Source organism: Amblyomma americanum, chromosome 7, assembly GCF_052857255.1.
Source record: "Amblyomma americanum isolate KBUSLIRL-KWMA chromosome 7, ASM5285725v1, whole genome shotgun sequence".
In the NCBI taxonomy this organism is placed as follows: Eukaryota; Metazoa; Arthropoda; class Arachnida; order Ixodida; family Ixodidae; genus Amblyomma; species Amblyomma americanum.
In genome coordinates this window covers 50,790,221-50,807,792 of record NC_135503.1, presented here as the reverse complement: position 1 = coordinate 50,807,792, position 17,572 = coordinate 50,790,221, and the positions used below count along the sequence as shown (strand labels likewise).

General features: G+C 48.0%; 1 protein-coding gene across 1 annotated transcript in view; it reads left to right on the top strand.

Moving 5' to 3' along the window:
• The first annotated feature begins 3,467 nt into the window (after positions 1 to 3,467).
• Positions 3,468 to 17,572, top strand: part of LOC144099089 (aquaporin AQPAe.a-like) — a 160,680-nt gene continuing 146,575 nt past the window's right edge. Inside the window, exon 1 of the mRNA XM_077632173.1 lies at positions 3,468 to 4,143. Within this exon, the coding sequence (XP_077488299.1) occupies positions 3,656 to 4,143 (488 nt within the window). The 5' untranslated portion in view covers positions 3,468 to 3,655. The remainder of the gene's footprint in view (positions 4,144 to 17,572) is intronic.

The window sequence follows — 17,572 nt, the reverse complement described above, 5'->3', positions numbered from 1 at the left end:
CACACGGTAGGCAGGCCCAGCGCAGATAAAGTGAATTATAACCTAGTTAGAGAACAAATGACCTCGCCGCTACGTTAGAAGAATCACTTTGTATTCCATAATGTGATTAGAAAGCTGCGCGTAACGAAACGCTGCACATCCGTAAATTAGCTCTTATCTCATCTCTGTCAGACCGGTTCGCATTTCTCCTCTTCCTGACAATCGCGAGTAAAGCGGCTTACACTAACATGTGAAAACGCGGCTGCGAAAAAAAAATAACAATAATGAATTCCTCGTTTTATGCCTGCGACTTGGCTTCGTTGCTGTAGCTCGCAATCACGGCCTCTCTTTATCTCGCACTGTCAAACAGAACGCGAATCATAGAAGAATTAAAAATAAAATAAAAGAGCAAGGGCCGACACAAGCAAGATAGCCGGGACGAGCAGAGGAGCCTCCGCGATAAGTAAGGCTCGGAACATTAGCAAGAGCCGCACGCAGTGGCGCAGTTCGCATTTCCACACACACATACACACATAGCAGTGTAGTGCGGTTCAGTTCATCGCTCATATAGAAGCGGCGATGGCGGCCGGCTGTGTTGGGAGGAGGAGAAAATGCAGACGGCAGCCAAAGAAATCTCCAGTATAGTATCACAATGTGAAGATAAAAGGGCACAAACCCGTTCGTAGTGTATACGCCCAGACTCAGAGATCAAAGCGAAGAAGGGGCCATCCAATGTTCCGGCGTGCCGCCTGCTGGCGTGAAATATTAATGAAACAGAACGATGGGAGAGAGAGAGAGTGAAAGAGGGAGAATGAAGGAGGGAGAGGAGAAGAAGTTTTGAATTGCCGACTGCGAACGGGATGGGAAAAAAAAGGGAATCTATAAAAGCAACGAATAGGAAAAAGAAATCACGCCATCCGGCAACGAGAAGGCAAAACATTGATCTCCCGCCGCTCGAATAAAAGATAGCGAGCTCCTCCCAGAAGCTTATCTCTTTTGACACTGCTCGCGCTGCCTCCGCTTTCCCGAAGGAGTGCGACTTGAATTTGTATGTGTGTACGTATTAGGTCGTGATAAAGCCGCGCTGACTGTGTTCGGGGCCTAGCGTCGTCGAACACTCCAAGGGGCCGCGCAGGCAGACACATTTGGATGCTTTCTGTTTCATCGAGTCGCTTCGGAGGAGGAGGGGTTGGCCGCCTGGTAACAGAGAGATGCGCGGGCTTTTTACAGCGGGACAAGCGAACTGGAAAACGGAAGCTACAAAACGCAGACCAAGGTATAAAAAAGGGCATTCGGATAGATGCACAAAAAGAAATAAAAGCAAAGTGCAGAAGGCGTTGGGAGAAGAGGGGCTAGAAATGAACGGGTTCGGTTCAAAGCTTCCGGCGCACAGAAGGTTTTTTTTTCTTCTTTTCATTGTGGCAACCGCGGACCTGCTATAGGGAGCCCTAATTTGCATGCCGCCTCGGGTTGTGAAGTAGTTCTGGGGTTACGATCGCCTAGGGGGCTTTGCGCTGCCGAAAAGGACCCGCCCCGTTGCAAACCTTTGCTGAATAGGTTTTTGTTGCAGTGGGCTTTATTTTTTTGTGCTTTTACTTTCTCCAAGCGTGCCTTAGTCGAGTGGTGCGTCGTGTGAGGTGTAGTTGCCGGGAGCCAAGAAAGGGATACATGGGTGCTCGCTCTCACCATGAAGTAGAACACCTTCGGGCGAATGTCTTTATTATTTGAGAACTAGAAACAGATGAAAACGCGCGAGGTTTTATATGGATAGGATTTCTTTCTTTTTTGCTGGATTCCGGAAGTGAGGTACTGGGGTTAATTTACAAGACAAGGCAAGAATTTTTATGTGTGGCAATTGGAAACAAAGCACTGTGGAAGGCGGTACAAAGCCTTTGTAAGGAACTGCTTGAACAATGGTTACATCAGTTTAATTTTAGCAGCGCTTTTTTTCCATAAAACGAACGCAACTAATAGCTTAATTAGTCAACCTAGTGTTAACCACGTAGTGGGGCAGTTTGTCACGCCCTCGTGTCGTGAGTGCGCACAATAGAAATGTTACAATCGGCTCGGGATGAAGGACAACAGAAAAAACAAAGAAATTAATATGTTGTGGTCATTAAATCGGCACTATTAGGAATACATTTAACAAAGTGGTTTCGGTTGTGTTCTCTAAACGCTGCATGGTCCGTGAGCGACGAATGCCGCATGCGGGGAAGCGTCATTGATGAAGCAGCGAAAAAAAAAAGAAATCAAGAACAACACTGAACAGGTCCGGGGCGTTATGAACTCTCGTTCTTTGAATTCTTTATTTTTGTATGTCAACGCCTTTTCATTTTCATTCGGGGCACGCAAATCTAACACCTCATCACGGGTCAGTAGGGTAAGGGCGCCGAAAAAGCTTTCTTTTTTGTACCTATTCCTGTGAGTGCACCAGAAATGTTAATGTTTTCTGTGCGGAATAAGAAATCAGCTCAGATGATGTCACTAAAATTCACTGCTGCCCCTAAGCAGAAAGACATTTATGTTTGCTTATGGGCAATGTTTTTTGTTACATGATATTAGTGACTGCTGCACATCAGCCTCAACAGCTTTCGTTATACTGCCCAGAACACACCAACTCACTCAGCCTCCTTCCCTCCCTGTTCTTGTTCTTTCTTTATTTCTTTATTAATTTGATTTTTTTGCAGAGATTCAGTTGGTATAGTCTGTGGCTTAACAGAAGTTTTCAGTCGCGAGCAGTTACATCACATAAAACCCGCTAACCAAATCACAACAATTTACACCTGTTTAGAGTGAAACTGAAACCGACTATTTCCACAAAAAAAAAAAAAGCGGGGCAGCGGCATCGATGACAGTTACGCAACAGGCTCTTCGCATACCCACATATCAAGGACTGCAATGATGACACTAAACGGTAACCGCAATAGCGCAAAGTGGCGGTAACAAATTCCAGGCTCCCAAACCTCATTGCTCACGTAGGGATCTGACAGCCTTCACCTTTCTTGCCGAAAGTTTCAGTTTGTCTCCGCTGTAATGAACTCACCTGACATGTTATTAAAGCCATCAGATCGGCAATTCTGCAAAGCAATGCGCTCAAAATTTTTCGCATTTTCTAGTTGGGCTTAACGAAAGTGCTTGGAGCTTTCAGCCCATGACAAAATCAACGTTCCCTCACCGTGCGTAGTGTACCCAAGCGAAAACAAAAAAAAAAAACCTCTAATCCTACATTTTATGTCTCGGCGCGCACTTACTATGCTGCAAACCGGAGATGAGCCAACAGGCAACACGATCGGCAACAAATAAAGTAAAGCGAAGGGCAACCTGCCGGTACCCAAACTGGGGAACAGCCCCTTCCCGTTGGCGCGGCGCAACCTGAAAAAAAGAAAGCACCGACTGACGCGCGCGCGCCGCGCCTTTCTTTCTCGCCTCTCCTCTCCCCCTTTACTCTCCTCTCTCGTTGCGCGCGCGTTCGAGGTTCGAGCAAGGCCGCGCCGGTCGCACTCCGCGTCCGCGACGGCGGCGAGCGCGTACGCCCCGAAACCGCTCCCCAGCGACGATGTCTTCGACCGGTCGTCCCGCGCGGGCCGCCGCCGAGAGCGCTCGTAGCAGCAGCTGTGACTAGCGTCCGTGATGGGCCCGCCCCTTGGATAACGGTGCCCGGTGTCGACGAGCATGGATGGTGGGAAGAGGAGGACCTCCTGAGGAGGAGCGGTGCGCTCTCAGAGGACCGAAGACCATGGCCGCGACCGCGGTCAGCCTGGAGTCGCTGTTCCTCCAGCTGCTGGGACGGCTGGACTCGGCGGGCCGCTGCACCTCCACGTCGTCCTACAAGCGGCGCTCTCTGCGCGCCGAGATCCGCAGTCTGGAGCTGTGGCGCGCGGTTATCGGCGAGTGCCTGGCCACCTTCTTCTACGTGTTCCTCGTGTGCGGCGCGCACGTGTCGTGGCCCGGATTCGCCGAGCCCTCGGTGCTGGGCATTGCGCTGACGGCCGGCGCGGCGGCCGCCACCCTGGTGCAGTGCTACGGCCACATATCGGGCGCGCACATGAACCCGGCCGTCACGCTGGCCACGTTCGCCACGCGCAAAGTGAGTTCCCTCAGGACGCTACTCTACGTGACGGCCCAGTGTGGAGGAGCCATCGCGGGAGCGGCGCTACTCTACGGGTGAGTAAGTGGTCCCGGACGACACCGATCTTGAGGCAGTGTCCTTCCTGTCCTGGTTACTGCTCGGGAATGACATGCGAGCCGCCTTGCTGGCATTGCACGTGTTGCGCGCAGCAATTGACTGTCGGCATGTTCTCGTGGATGTGTTTTAAATTTAGGCTGGCTTTCCAACGAACCATCTAGCTACTGTGTGTTCCATTTGGTACGCCTTATTAACTTGGCCCTTTGCGAACTTTCACCCGATCATAGAGAATTCTGTCTATTCTGTTCGTTCTAAATTAGAAGGGGGCAGACGTCTAGACCAAAGTTCACTTTCATGCGTGCTAGCAGTAAAGGGTGCGCATTTAATTATTGCGTGGCTAGGGAACTGCCAGCTGAGTTCGCGCGTTTAATATTTCATGGGTGTCGGATTAGCCATCTTGCTACCTGATGATAATGAACCTATAGTCTCTTGCTTGCTCGTCACAAAGAGTGTGAATACTCGAGCTCATAATAGTAAAATAGTGGCTTCACAATTAGGTGAGGAGGAGCGATGCTCTTCGTACGAGGGTGGTGGTGGTGGTAGTGGTTTATTTAAACACCATAAAAGGAAGGTAAAAGATTTTGCTAGCCCCGGCATCTGCCATCACGTTTGGGCCAGAACTTCTCGACCACAACTGCAGTCTCCACTACTGCTGACGATCACACAGGCCGGCAGCTTTCGTGGTATTCGACCTGGCTGGACCAACAAGCCTGTCGAGCAGATCCGGCTCGAATCGCCAGGCGCCACAGACTGCTTAGCTACAAACCTTGGAATGAACAGCACGAAGCAAGACATGTCGAGACAGAAAAGAAATTGAACATGGTATAAGCAGTGTCCAGCCAGCAGATTCCACGCTTAGTTTCTTTTGATGACAGTTTGATCTATCCCCGGGGGGGACTTTTGCTTCAAAGACGCGACGATAACACCGACGCGCGCGCAGGGAAACTTAAGCTGGCTGCGGTGCAACAGTGTGAATCGCGCGCTTGTAAAGAGAACGCTTTGAAACAGCAAAGCCAAGGCCGCCCGGCCACGATGGGCTGCGAGGGTTGACGGCTTCTCGGGGACACCGTGCGTCTTGTAGCGACGGCTCGCGATAAATCCCGGCGATAAGCGTAGGCGACGCACTGCTGTTAATGGGAGAAGAGTGTTGTGTGTGTTCAGCTGTTCCTCGAGTAGCTTCGGCTCGCCTCGCGCTCCGATAAGATCTGGCTGAAATCGGAACTCATCGCCGCGAGGCATGTGGATACGAGGCTGCAAATCTTTCGAGCGATGCTCTTCGTATGCCGAAAGCCTTTGGAAAAGAAGGGGGCGATGTTTTGCTTGCAAGCTACAGAAAGTTGGCATCGGCGCTGACTCATAACTACTTAGTGGCTGGGAGCGGTCGTCTTCTTTATCTTTTTTCTCTGCCATGGCTTATTGAGATGGACACAGAGAAAGTGGTACTTTATCGGAAGGCCGCGCCTTGTGTATCAACAGTCGATAAACTGTTCTTCAAAAGTTCCCAGGCCCGCATAGCGGCGCTCTCTTAATACTGTTGGAAATTTAAAGCTCTGATGCTGTAACGTGCGTTACATTTCGCCCGAAGAAATTCCTCGAAGTATGCGCGGAAAATATTGCTCGTTCCTCTTCTAGTTTAATATACACGGACGTAGGGGGCGCGAGTTTCGGTGTACGTTTTTCGCTGCTACCAAGAAGTCAGCTGGCATTGAAAGAATTGGGACCTGTCAGAATGGGTTCCCTTCGGGAAAATAAGGGTGCCCACTTCCAGCTGCTTTTGTTAGAAACTTCCCCTTCGAGCGACGCCACTTGCCTTGCGCGCCTGCGCACTAGACAGCCTGACGCTTCGGGCACTTCTGGATACCCGGGCCGCTCAGCAATACGAAGGACGTCAGCTCGGGTGACGAGTTGCCTACAGCAGGAAAAGTCGCCTGCTGTAGCCTCAAGGACGACAACAAATATGGTCCTTTAGCGGGCATTCGGCGAATTCTGCTGCGATTACAAAATGCGACAATCCTGCGCGAGCCGAAAGACAGTACCGCACTCCTGCTTGTAGATACAGAAGGGGTCTGCAAGTGCTCTTAATGTGGAAGTGCGCCCACTGCGGTCCTTTAACTTTTTCGTCATCGGCAACAATGGGCGCACTTCCCATCCCTCAGAACTCATGGAAAGGGCTACGTGTACCGGTAACCATAGGCGTGCGCAGAGGGGTGGGGGTCAGTGTCTCCCTTTATATACAGCCCTTTTGAGCATTCGCCTCGCATGCAGGAGGTGCGGGGTTCGATCCCGAGCGCCACCAAGTACCCACCGGTTCTACAATGGGTACAAGCTTTCCCCTGCCTGGTGCTCGGCTTCTTTAGGTAAAATGCTTGGGAAATGGGTCGTTGAACCCACCTCGAGTAGAAGAAACAACCTTGTTCCGTGGCGCTCTTTGGCCACAGATGCCATTGAGCTCACTTGTGGTCGCGTCTCTCCCCACAGTGGAACAAACTGCAGATTGGGTTCTTTGTTCCCTGCTACCAAGAAGACATGAACAGGCGCTACTGTGAGCTTTGTCACCCCCCCCCCCCCCCCGCCCCCTCCTTATGGAGACACTCGTGCACGACTATGTCAATAGCATGCATCGGGAGGTTTCACGTGGACAATGATATCCCGGGCATCTCAGCTCCGATTTTCATTAATACCGAGTAAATAAATGGAGTGAACTAATAAACGTGAATGAAGAGCAACCACTGTGCGGATATCAATTGTTCTCGTGTCATTTTGGCCTGAAAAACGCAGTTACCGCCAGCGTTCAGTGCATTATAAAGAATATATTGCACAAAAACCAGGAACTAAAAGTAGAGGCTTTTACTAGTCTCGTTTATTTCGTATTTCTCTTTTCGTTTGTGGCTTAATTTAGACATATTTTTTTCCCCAGTTGCTTATAATTGGTTCCGCAGACTGAATGGTTTACGCAAAGCATGTGAAACGATGATGGACAAGACAGAAGGTACACAGTCTCCTTCTCTGTGGTATTGTTTCGTGCTGTACCTTGTACACTGTGGATAATTGCGGATTGTTCAGCTTTTCACTTTACATTGTACTAAAGTAAGGTTTCATTTGTTCCTGAACAACTCGAGAAGACATATGGGAAAGGCTTTTGGGAAAAAACTAAAGCTATGCTTTACTGTGTCTGAACCCAGGAGAAACCCACGACAAGAATTACTGTGCAAGACTTAGTCGAGTTAACGGAATATTGAGAGTTCACGCGCAGAGAACCGCGCACTACCTAGCAAAACTTATACCCGGAAAGTCATTAAGGCTCAAACAAGACAGTCTTCCCACGCATTGTTGGACGCCAACTTGAGGGCCCCAAACGCGAAAGCTTTTTTCCCGCGACATTGCGCGGCCTCTAGCAATGTCTCATTCCGCATCTACAAAAGTTCTGCATCTCGCCGCGTTCCCTGAACAAGTATATGGTATATCCTCGGGGAGTTCATTCAGTCACGAGTTCCTTCAGATTATTGAACGAATCAGCTAAAGCAGCCACATCATATTGAAGTTTGAGAAATCTCCTTCGTGTTTGCTGTCCGCGCGCAGTGGTTTTGCCCCCCCCTGGCGTCTTCCATCGCGAGAGCGCGATGATACAGAATCAAAGGAGGGAGACACAACGAACGTCGAGTGAAATTTCTTCTCCGGGGCCGTCGAGGCAGGGCATCTTTCCGCAAGCAGCAGCGGGTAATTTCCCCCGAGGGCTGAAGAAAGCCTTTGAAAACAAATGGTTCGAACAGTGTTCCACCTCCTTGGCGAATGGCTCCATCTCTTTCAAAGCTTGGCCAGGGCCGGAGGGAAGAGGCGTCCAGTATTAGCCTATGCACGACGGAAGGTTGCTTCCGGCTTTGTTGCTTTGACCCCCTGTTAGTTTGTTTTGCCCCCTTTTTGTGCGAGCTCGGTATCTTTATTCTGGGCGCGCAAGTTTGATTCCCGCCCTTCTGGCGAATACAAGAGGCTTTCCCCGCGGCCTTTCAATGCAAAACACGTTTTCAACGAGTCTGCCCGAAAGCACGTTACAGATGGCATCAAGCGGGGCTTCTCTTTCTGCCGGGTTCTCCGAAGGGAAAAACGGAGCGATGTTTCGTGGTCGGTGTGCGGAAGGCTCGAATATGACAAATGCGAGACGCCGCGCTGTTTGTGTCTTGTTGTACATCTCCCGTTTTTTTTTTATGTTATCCTCCGGGCACTGGTGGTGTGGGATGCGAACTTGTGCAGTATGAAATTTCACGACGTGCGTTTATTATTTTTCGAATGTTGATGTAGTTTTTATTCGGTTACAATTCTCTTTCGGGGCACTTGCTTATTCCGAACGCCTTGCTCACCGCAAAACAGCATGTCAGCGGTTTTCAAACGCTCACAGAAATTTTTCTTCCTACGGAAGAGACTTCTGTCACTTCTCTAACCTTGGTTGTTTTTGCTGCGGAACGTTCCCTTGTGCCACTCCCTTTTTGCTTTCCTTTAGGGAATGGATTAACCGGGAGGTGCCTACGCGGGAGGCACGGGGTTCGATGTGCAATGAAACTGTTCCGCGGCTTCCCTAGGGTGAAACTCTTTGAGAATGGGGTCTTTCACCTCACCTTGCTCTGTGACTAAGCTGTCCTTGACCTTACAGACAAACCTTAAGCTTCGCTTCAGCATCTTTCGATAATTTACTCTGCGCAAGGAGCGACTAATACCTATTTTTTTAATGCGTTAAATTGTCCGCGGATGTGGCGTTAGGCTCCAAGGTCGCGGGATAGAATCACGGGCCATTTCCGTGAAGGCCAAAATGATAAAATCCCTATACGCTCAGTGATATGTAGTGAGTGTTAGGGGACGCCAAGTAATCGCAATTTATCCGGAGCTCCTGCAAGTACGGCGCCCGTTATAGTTAAGCCTGCGCGCAACTACGAGGCATTAAACCCGACATACCATAAATTGTTAGCAAAGTAGTACACGATTCTCGTGCGCAAATGCCAACTTCAGCGCACGAGATGGTTCTCGCGAGACCATTCACAGCCTGAGGGGTATTTTTATGTCTGGCAGTGGGAACAATAATGAGCTTGTTCGAACTTCTCTCTGTCGGGCTTGTTGGGAGACAGAACGAACAAGGGAAGCGCTTCAAACACAACACGACATATCCTTGTTTATTTTCTTGTTTTCTTTTTTCACAGCATTCACAGAAGAAGTTTTTGTCGTTTTCAACTTCAGGAGCGAGCTTCTAATTTACGGCTTAATCTGCCAGACTTAAAAAACGTATAAAAGCCACACAAGTCCCCGATTTCCGACGGTTCATAGCGTTACTTTTTCGCGAACGCGAATTAAAAAAACAGGTAAGCCAACAATCTAAACTTTAATCATTCAATCTCCCCGTTCACTCGCTTGACGCGAGGGGAGCAGCGTATTTTGTTTCCTCGGCTGAAGCCTTTGCACGCTTCCTCTCCATTAAAGACTATCAGAAGGACGCTCGCTTCCCTGTCACGCGGTGTACTGAATGGGATCTGTGAAGGGGGGGAGGGGGGGGGGGGGTCGCCCGAAAGAACAGCGCCATTAACGCGCGCCGGAAATAAATTAAAGCGGCAGAGGAGGAGACCGGGTGTCCTCACATCCGAAGCTCTCTCTCTTCTCTCTCCCTCTCTTTCCATCCTCCTCTCCCATTCTCCATTCGACCGGGCCGCGCAGGATCGTTCCTCGCATTACAGGCAAGATGAACGCGGCCGCCGTTCCATCGATGGCGCCAATTATAGGCGCCGGTGGTATCGGTGTCATCGCTTTAAATGACCGTCACCGTGAACAGCTATACGGCACGCGCGCAAGGCGCGTGCGCGCTTCGCTCGCTGAACGATCTCTGTCGAGGTGGGGAGCGAGAAAGGGGAGAGGAGGAAGTAATTAAATTCTTTCAATCGCGGGAGGAGCGCTGCGCGTGGCTTCTGCCCGCAGTTATACGGAAGTGGCTGCGCTTACGAGGTGCCGCCGTTGAGGTGGTGAGGGAAGGTGAGAGGGGCATGGGAAGAGGCGTCGCGTTATTATGCGTGGTTACCCCACCGTCCCAGAAGGTGTACTCGCTTGCGCGTTCCGACGCGGCTTGGGTCGAAGTTCACTTTGTCGGCAGAAACTTCAAAACAGGGCGCTGAGGACGCATTCGGGTTGGCCGATATAGATTGATTACCGCGTTGTAATTGGAATGACGCTAGTTTAAGCAAAAAAAAAGTTTTTTCCCTTATAAGATAGAAAAGGCTAAAAAAAATTAATACTATCACGTAGTGGTGAAGCAGTCGAACCAGCGTTGAAGATGGACAAAAGGTGTTCTAAAAGAAAACTTTTATTGGGCTGACTTGCACCCAAAATGACTGAATCACTCGGCGGCGGTGAAGCGACAAGCTTGCTCGGCGGTCGTCGAACGGAATGCCCGCCGCTGTCGGCCGTGCTCAATTTAAAGCTGATAGCGAACTTTCGAGATAAAGCGTGCAAAGTTACTAGAACATTCCGGAACAACGTAGAATCAGCGCTGCGAGGCTGCGATCAATCGAGATAAATCTAGTCGCGTCTTGCGTCGCAAACAAAGCGATAGAGTGGTGTGGTGGCAGATTTGAAGAATGAACAAAACACTGCAAATGTTCGCGGCATTACAGCCACCGCTCCTGGTGGCTATATTTGAGGAAAAGAGGCTACATTTTCTGCTGCCCTTTTTAACGCTTCGGAAGGCAACTGCGATGACGTCATTGCTCTTTCGTACGCGAATTTATGAGGTTAGCCCTGTCAGCCTGCTGCTGTGGAACATATTACTCGTCCAGCCGAAGGAAAACATTCCTAGAGTTCGTCGATAGCGTTGGTTTGGTTTGGTTTATGGGGGTTTAACGTCCCAAAGCGACTCAGGCTATGAGGGACGCCGTAGTGAAGGGCTCCGGAAATTTCGACCATCTGGGGTTCTTTAACGTGCACTGACATCGCACAGTACACGGGCCTGTAGAATTTCCCCTCCATCGAAATTCGACCACCGCGGCCGGGATCGAACCCGCGTCTTTCGGGCCAGCAGCCGAGCGCCATAACCACTCAGCCACCGCGGCGGCTATCGTTGATAGCGTTGATCGTCGGACGAAACACACTTTCTCCGATTTGTGGCCGGAGGAAAGCAGACCCAGACGAGAGCGCACCGCGCCTGCAAAAAAAAAAAAAAAAAGAAACCAGTTAAGGCACCCGGGCACACCAGAGCTACGGACTGTTCACAGAAAAGAGGGGACCCCGCGGACGCCTCCGCCGCCCCGATGGGAAGAAGGGGAACCCCACGCGGCCGGGGGGGGGGGGGGGGGAGAGAGAGAGACAGAGAACGAGTGGACACGGGGTGGACGTAGCAGCAGCAGCTCAGTTCGCACAGGCGCGATCTTCATCGAAAGCGTGGACTGACATCCTTCTAAATTTTCTTTAAGCGACCTCAATAAATCAGTTTTCTAACATTCAATGATTGTCTCCTAACAGACCGTAGTGTCATTTGCTTCGGAAGGTGATACTGGAGTTCACAAGAGGTACCCACGTCATCATAAATGTCCTGAATATGAATCGAAGGCAGGAAAAAAACATCCATTTCAGCTCGAAATGTTCGTCTTCTGACGCCGAATTATCATCATCAGAACCGCAAGGAGCCGAAAATTCGATATTTATTAAAAGCAAGAGTTCGGTGTATTTGTGGCTAGGGTCCTCCTTTAAAAACGACAGAGAGATAGAGAATGTGTGTTGAACATTGGCAGTATGCGTTAATTATATAAACAGTGGCTTCCGTTCGCTATGAATGTTCTTTCGACGCTCACCTCTGCACTCTAAACAGAAAGGAGTATCAAGGGAGTAAAACTGTCCCCTAGCGAACACCCTTTTTATAAAAGGGTGTGCGCTAGGCGACAGTTTACTCCCTTTTTAGTCCCATATAGGTGTATTCGTGTTCACAATGTGCCGTTGGTTTCGCGTTGGGCGATGAGGCGCCGTAAAAGCGCATGCCAGTATGATTGTTCACTGGAGCAGGGATTCCTGGCGAGTACGGACAACTTCGGTGACATTCGACTTTGTCGTTTGAAATTTCAATGACAGGGAATAACACGTACGCTGACCTTGATTACTATTAACGACCATCAGAGTCATTAAAGAGTGACGCTCAACTCTTGAAGGTTAAGTCATGTAAGTGCACTTCCACGTTGCTTGTGGGCATCGGTGAGGAGTTTCTATTTTTCAGTTCCGCTGTTCCTTTGTGAAAGCGCCTGTGAATCGCGGCGATTTTTTGCACATTCTCCCACCTAGCTCGCCCGGAGAAGGTATGAAAAGCTGGAAATAAAAAATAATGGAGAACAAAAAGAGTTCGCCTGTGTGCTTTTTTTCTTCCCCCCCCCCCCCCTCTTTTTTCCCCCTGCTGGCGAGATACGCTTTACGGATCATTGGCTGTCGTCAACCGAAATAAAGACGTTATTCGAAACGCTGGGATCAGTGACAACGCGCCGAGTCCTAAACCCCCGAGGTGTCATGCTACAGCCATTCGAAATCTCTCCCGTTTCCGAAATACGAAAGTAAGAGAGAATTTTTCAGTACAAGTTCTCCGCCTTGTAAATAGCGTAGTTCTTTCGCCCGGTATACCGAGAACAAATATGGGAAGGAGAGAGAGCCAGCGAAAAAGACAGAGAGAGGCAATGACATACCTCGCTATGCCCGATGCATTCAGCTCGGGGTGTTTGTGTTGCGAAGTTTTTTTCTCCTAATAGCGGGTTATTTCCTGCTTTGGCCTAAATGCCTCCTGCAAGCTATATCCGGACGACTCACTTTATACGTTATGTGCAAAGGCATTATATGCTCCTTTCCTCGAAAATATTCCGCTCGCATTAGATCTCTTTCCAAAGGACTTCCTTTCACTTGGTTTTTAAGAGCGTTAGCTCTTACTCAACACATTTCGAGATTTCGTGGGTTCTGCTACCACCCTTGATCACAGCGCCATCTGTGGCAGCAACTACTCATCACGTTTGGAGATTTCGTGAGGTCTCCTACCTCCCTGAGATCAATGCGCAATTTGTGGCGGCAACTAGAAAACAGTGCATCTCTCATTGAGACTTGTAGCGCGATCTACAATAGCATTGTAGAAACAACCACCTGCCGCGTGCCAATTATGACGTCATGGTCCAATATGGTGGATAGAGGATGAACTATGTATGACGTCAGGGGACGAAATGGCGGCATAGTTTCGGTTTCTCGAATCGAAGATGGCGGCCATTAAAATTGGTTGTGCCCTCTATATGCTGCAGTACTGAATATGCCGCAGTACTGAAGTGAACAGAAACAAATTTGCAGGTTGTGCATTCTAAACAAAAAGGAGTAAAAAGTGAGTATGCTGCAGTCCTGGAGTGAACAGAAACAAATTTGCAGGTTGTGCATTCTAAACAAAAAGGAGTAAAAAGTGAGTGTGCTGCAGTACTGGAGTAAACAGAAACAAATTTGCAGGCTCTGCACTCTAAACAAAAAGGAGTAAAAAGTGAGTGTGCTGCAGTACTGAAGTGAACAGAAACAAATTTGCAGGTTGTGCATTCTAAACAAAAAGGAGTAAAAAGTGAGTGTGCTGCAGTCCTGGAGTGAACAGAAACAAATTTGCAGGCCCTGCACTCTAAACAAAAAGGAGTAAAAAGTGAGTGTGCTGCAGTACTGGAGTGAACAGAAACAAATTTGCAGGCTCTGCACTCTAAACAAAAAGGAGTAAAAAGTGAGTGTGCTGCACTACTGGAGTGAACAGAAACAAATTTGCAGGCTCTGCACTCTAAACAAAAAGGAGTAAAAAGTGAGTGTGCTGCAGTACTGAAGTGAACAGAAACAAATTTGCAGGTTGTGCACTCTAAACAAAAAGGAGTAAAAAGTGAGTATGCTGCAGTACTGGAGTGAACAGAAACAAATTTGCAGGCTCTGCACTCTAAACAAAAAGGAGTAAAAAGTGAGTGTGCTGCAGTACTGGAAGTGAACAGAAACAAATTTGCAGGTTGTGCATTCTGAACAAAAAGGAGTAAAAAGTGAGTATGCTGCAGTCCTGGAGTGAACAGAAACAAATTTGCAGGTTGTGCATTCTAAACAAAAAGGAGTAAAAAGTGAGTGTTCTGCAGTACTGGAGTGAACAGAAACAAATTTGCAGGTTGTGCATTCTAAACAAAAAGAAGTAAAAAGTGAGTGTTCTGCAGTACTGGAGTGAACAGAAACAAATTTGCAGGCTCTGCACTCTAAACAAAAAGGAGTAAAAAGTGAGTGTGCTGCAGTACTGGAGTGAACAGAAACAAATTTGCAGGCTCTGCACTCTAAACAAAAAGGAGTAAAAAGTGAGTGTGCTGCAGTACTGGAGTGAACAGAAACAAATTTGCAGGCTCTGCACTCTAAACAAAAAGGAGTAAAAAGTGAGTGTGCTGCAGTACTGGAGTGAACAGAAACAAATTTGCAGGCTCTGCACTCTAAACAAAAAGGAGTAAAAAGTGAGTGTGCTGCACTACTGGAGTGAACAGAAACAAATTTGCAGGCTCTGCACTCTAAACAAAAAGGAGTAAAAAGTGAGTGTGCTGCAGTACTGAAGTGAACAGAAACAAATTTGCAGGTTGTGCACTCTAAACAAAAAGGAGTAAAAAGTGAGTATGCTGCAGTACTGGAGTGAACAGAAACAAATTTGCAGGCTCTGCACTCTAAACAAAAAGGAGTAAAAAGTGAGTGTGCTGCAGTACTGGAAGTGAACAGAAACAAATTTGCAGGTTGTGCATTCTGAACAAAAAGGAGTAAAAAGTGAGTGTGCTGCAGTACTGGAGTGAACAGAAACAAATTTGCAGGGTCTGCACTCTGAACAAAAAGGAGTAAAAAGTGAGTGTGCTGCAGTACTGGAGTGAACAGAAACAAATTTGCAGGCCCTGCACTCTAAACAAAAAGGAGTAAAAAGTGAATATGCTGCAGTCCTGGAGTGAACAGAAACAAATTTGCAGGCCCTGCACTCTAAACAAAAAGGAGTAAAAAGTGAATATGCTGCAGTACTGGAGTGAACAGAAACAAATTTGCAGGCCCTGCACTCTAAACAAAAAGGAGTAAAAAGTGAATAAGCTGCAGTACTGGAGTGAACAGAAACAAATTTGCAGGCCCTGCACTCTAAACAAAAAGGAGTAAAAAGTGAATATGCTGCAGTACTGGAGTGAACAGAAACAAATTTGCAGGCCCTGCACTCTAAACAAAAAGGAGTAAAAAGTGAATATGCTGCAGTACTGGAGTGAACAGAAACAAATTTGCAGGCCCTGCACTCTAAACAAAAGGAGTAAAAAGTGAATATGCTGCAGTACTGGAGTGAACAGAAACAAATTTGCAGGCCCTGCACTCTAAACAAAAAGGAGTAAAAAGTGAATATGCTGCAATACTGGAGTGAACAAAAACAAATTTGCAGGCCCTGCACTCTAAACAAAAAGGAGTAAAAAGTGAATATGCTGCAATACTGGAGTGAACAAAAACAAATTTGCAGGGTCTGCACTCTGAACAAAAAGGAGTAAAAAGTGAATATGCTGCAGTACTGGAGTGAACAGAAACAAATTTGCAGGCTCTGCACTCTAAACAAAAAGGAGTAAAAAGTGAATATGCTGCAGTACTGGAGTGAACAGAAACAAATTTGCAGGCTCTGCACTCTAAACAAAAAGGAGTAAAAAGTGAATATGCTGCAGTACTGGAGTGAACAGAAACAAATTTGCAGGCCCTGCACTCTAAACAAAAAGGAGTAAAAAGTGAATATGCTGCAGTACTGGAGTGAACAGAAACAAATTTGCAGGCCCTGCACTCTAAACAAAAAGGAGTAAAAAGTGAATATGCTGCAGTACTGGAGTGAACAGAAACAAATTTGCAGGCTCTGCACTCTAAACAAAAAGGAGTAAAAAGTGAATATGCTGCAGTACTGGAGTGAACAGAAAAAAATTTGCAGGCTCTGCACTCTAAACAAAAAGGAGTAAAAAGTGAATATGCTGCAGTGCTGGAGTGAACAGAAACAAATTTGCAGGCCCTGCACTCTAAACAAATGTAGTGGAATGAAGTGAAGTAGCAGTCACTGACCATAGTCGAAAAAAGAAAGACGTTTCGAAACCCGTACGGGTTTCTTGTTCACAGTGAGCAGGACAAGAGCGGTGGCGAATTTATATCCGGAGAATGTGACGTAAAGATCGGGCGTAGATGCCTGGCATGGGGCCAGCGTTCTTGTTTAATGTTGCTTGTGATGTTTGGATGAATAGCGATTCCAGCAGAAGGCGCGTCGTCAGGTTTCTTTCCTTAGATAAGATGGAGGCATTGCCCCAGTCAATCTGGTGGCCAGTGTCGTGTGCATGACCCGCCAGCGCATTTGTGGCATGCTTTTTGTTTTTTACATCACGTTGGTGGTCCTTTATGCGTCTTGAGAACTTCCCTGTCTCTCCGATGTAGGCATGATTGCAGTTCAGGCATGGTATTTTGTAGACGACTCCTGGAAACTGCTCATATGGTAGTCGGTCTTTCACATTCATTAGCTGATTCCGCAGCTTGCTGACAGGCATGTGGGCCACGCGTAAGTCGTATTTTGAGAACACACGAGACAACGCTTCGCTGATACCAGGCATGTATGGAATGCCTGCTCGTGTTCGATACGTCCTACAATCAGTGGTAGCTGGATGTGCAGCTCGTTCTTGTAGCTTTGATATGAAGCGGCTCGGATAACCGTTGGCTGACAGTTCTTCGTGCACTCTTTTTAACTCCTTTTCTTGATCATCTCGGCTTTTGCAGACACGTGTCGCACGTTTGGTCAGTGATGTGACGACGGAGGCTTTGTGCGCAACTGGATGATTGGAATGAAAATTTAAGTACTGGGCTGTGTGCGTAGGCTTTCTGTACACAGAGAACGAAAGGCGATTGTCCCTCCGCTCGACCAGGACATCCAAGAAGGGAAGGCGGTTTTCTTGCTCAAACTCGGCCGTGAACTTCAAGCTTGGTTCAACACTGTTTAGTTCATGTAGAAACCGCGACGCGTCCTCTTTCCTTAATGTGCAAAAAAAAAGGCCGTCGACATACCGGTAGAAGACCTTGGGTGCTGGAGTGAAAGCATTCAATACCTTGTCCTCTAGTGCTTCCAGGACGAGGTTTGCTGTGGTGACCGATATGGAAGCGCCCATCGCAGTGCCTTGGGTCTGTCTGTAGAATTTTGAATTAAAAAAGTAAAAAGTGAGTGCGCTGAAGTACTGGAGTGAACAGAAACAAATTTGCAGGCCCTGCACTCTAAACAAAAAGGAGTAAAAAGTGAATATGCTGCAGTACTGGAGTGGACAGAAACAAATTTGCAGGCTCTGCACTCTAAACAAAAAGGAGTAAAAAGTGAATATGCTGCAGTACTGGAGTGAACAGAAACAA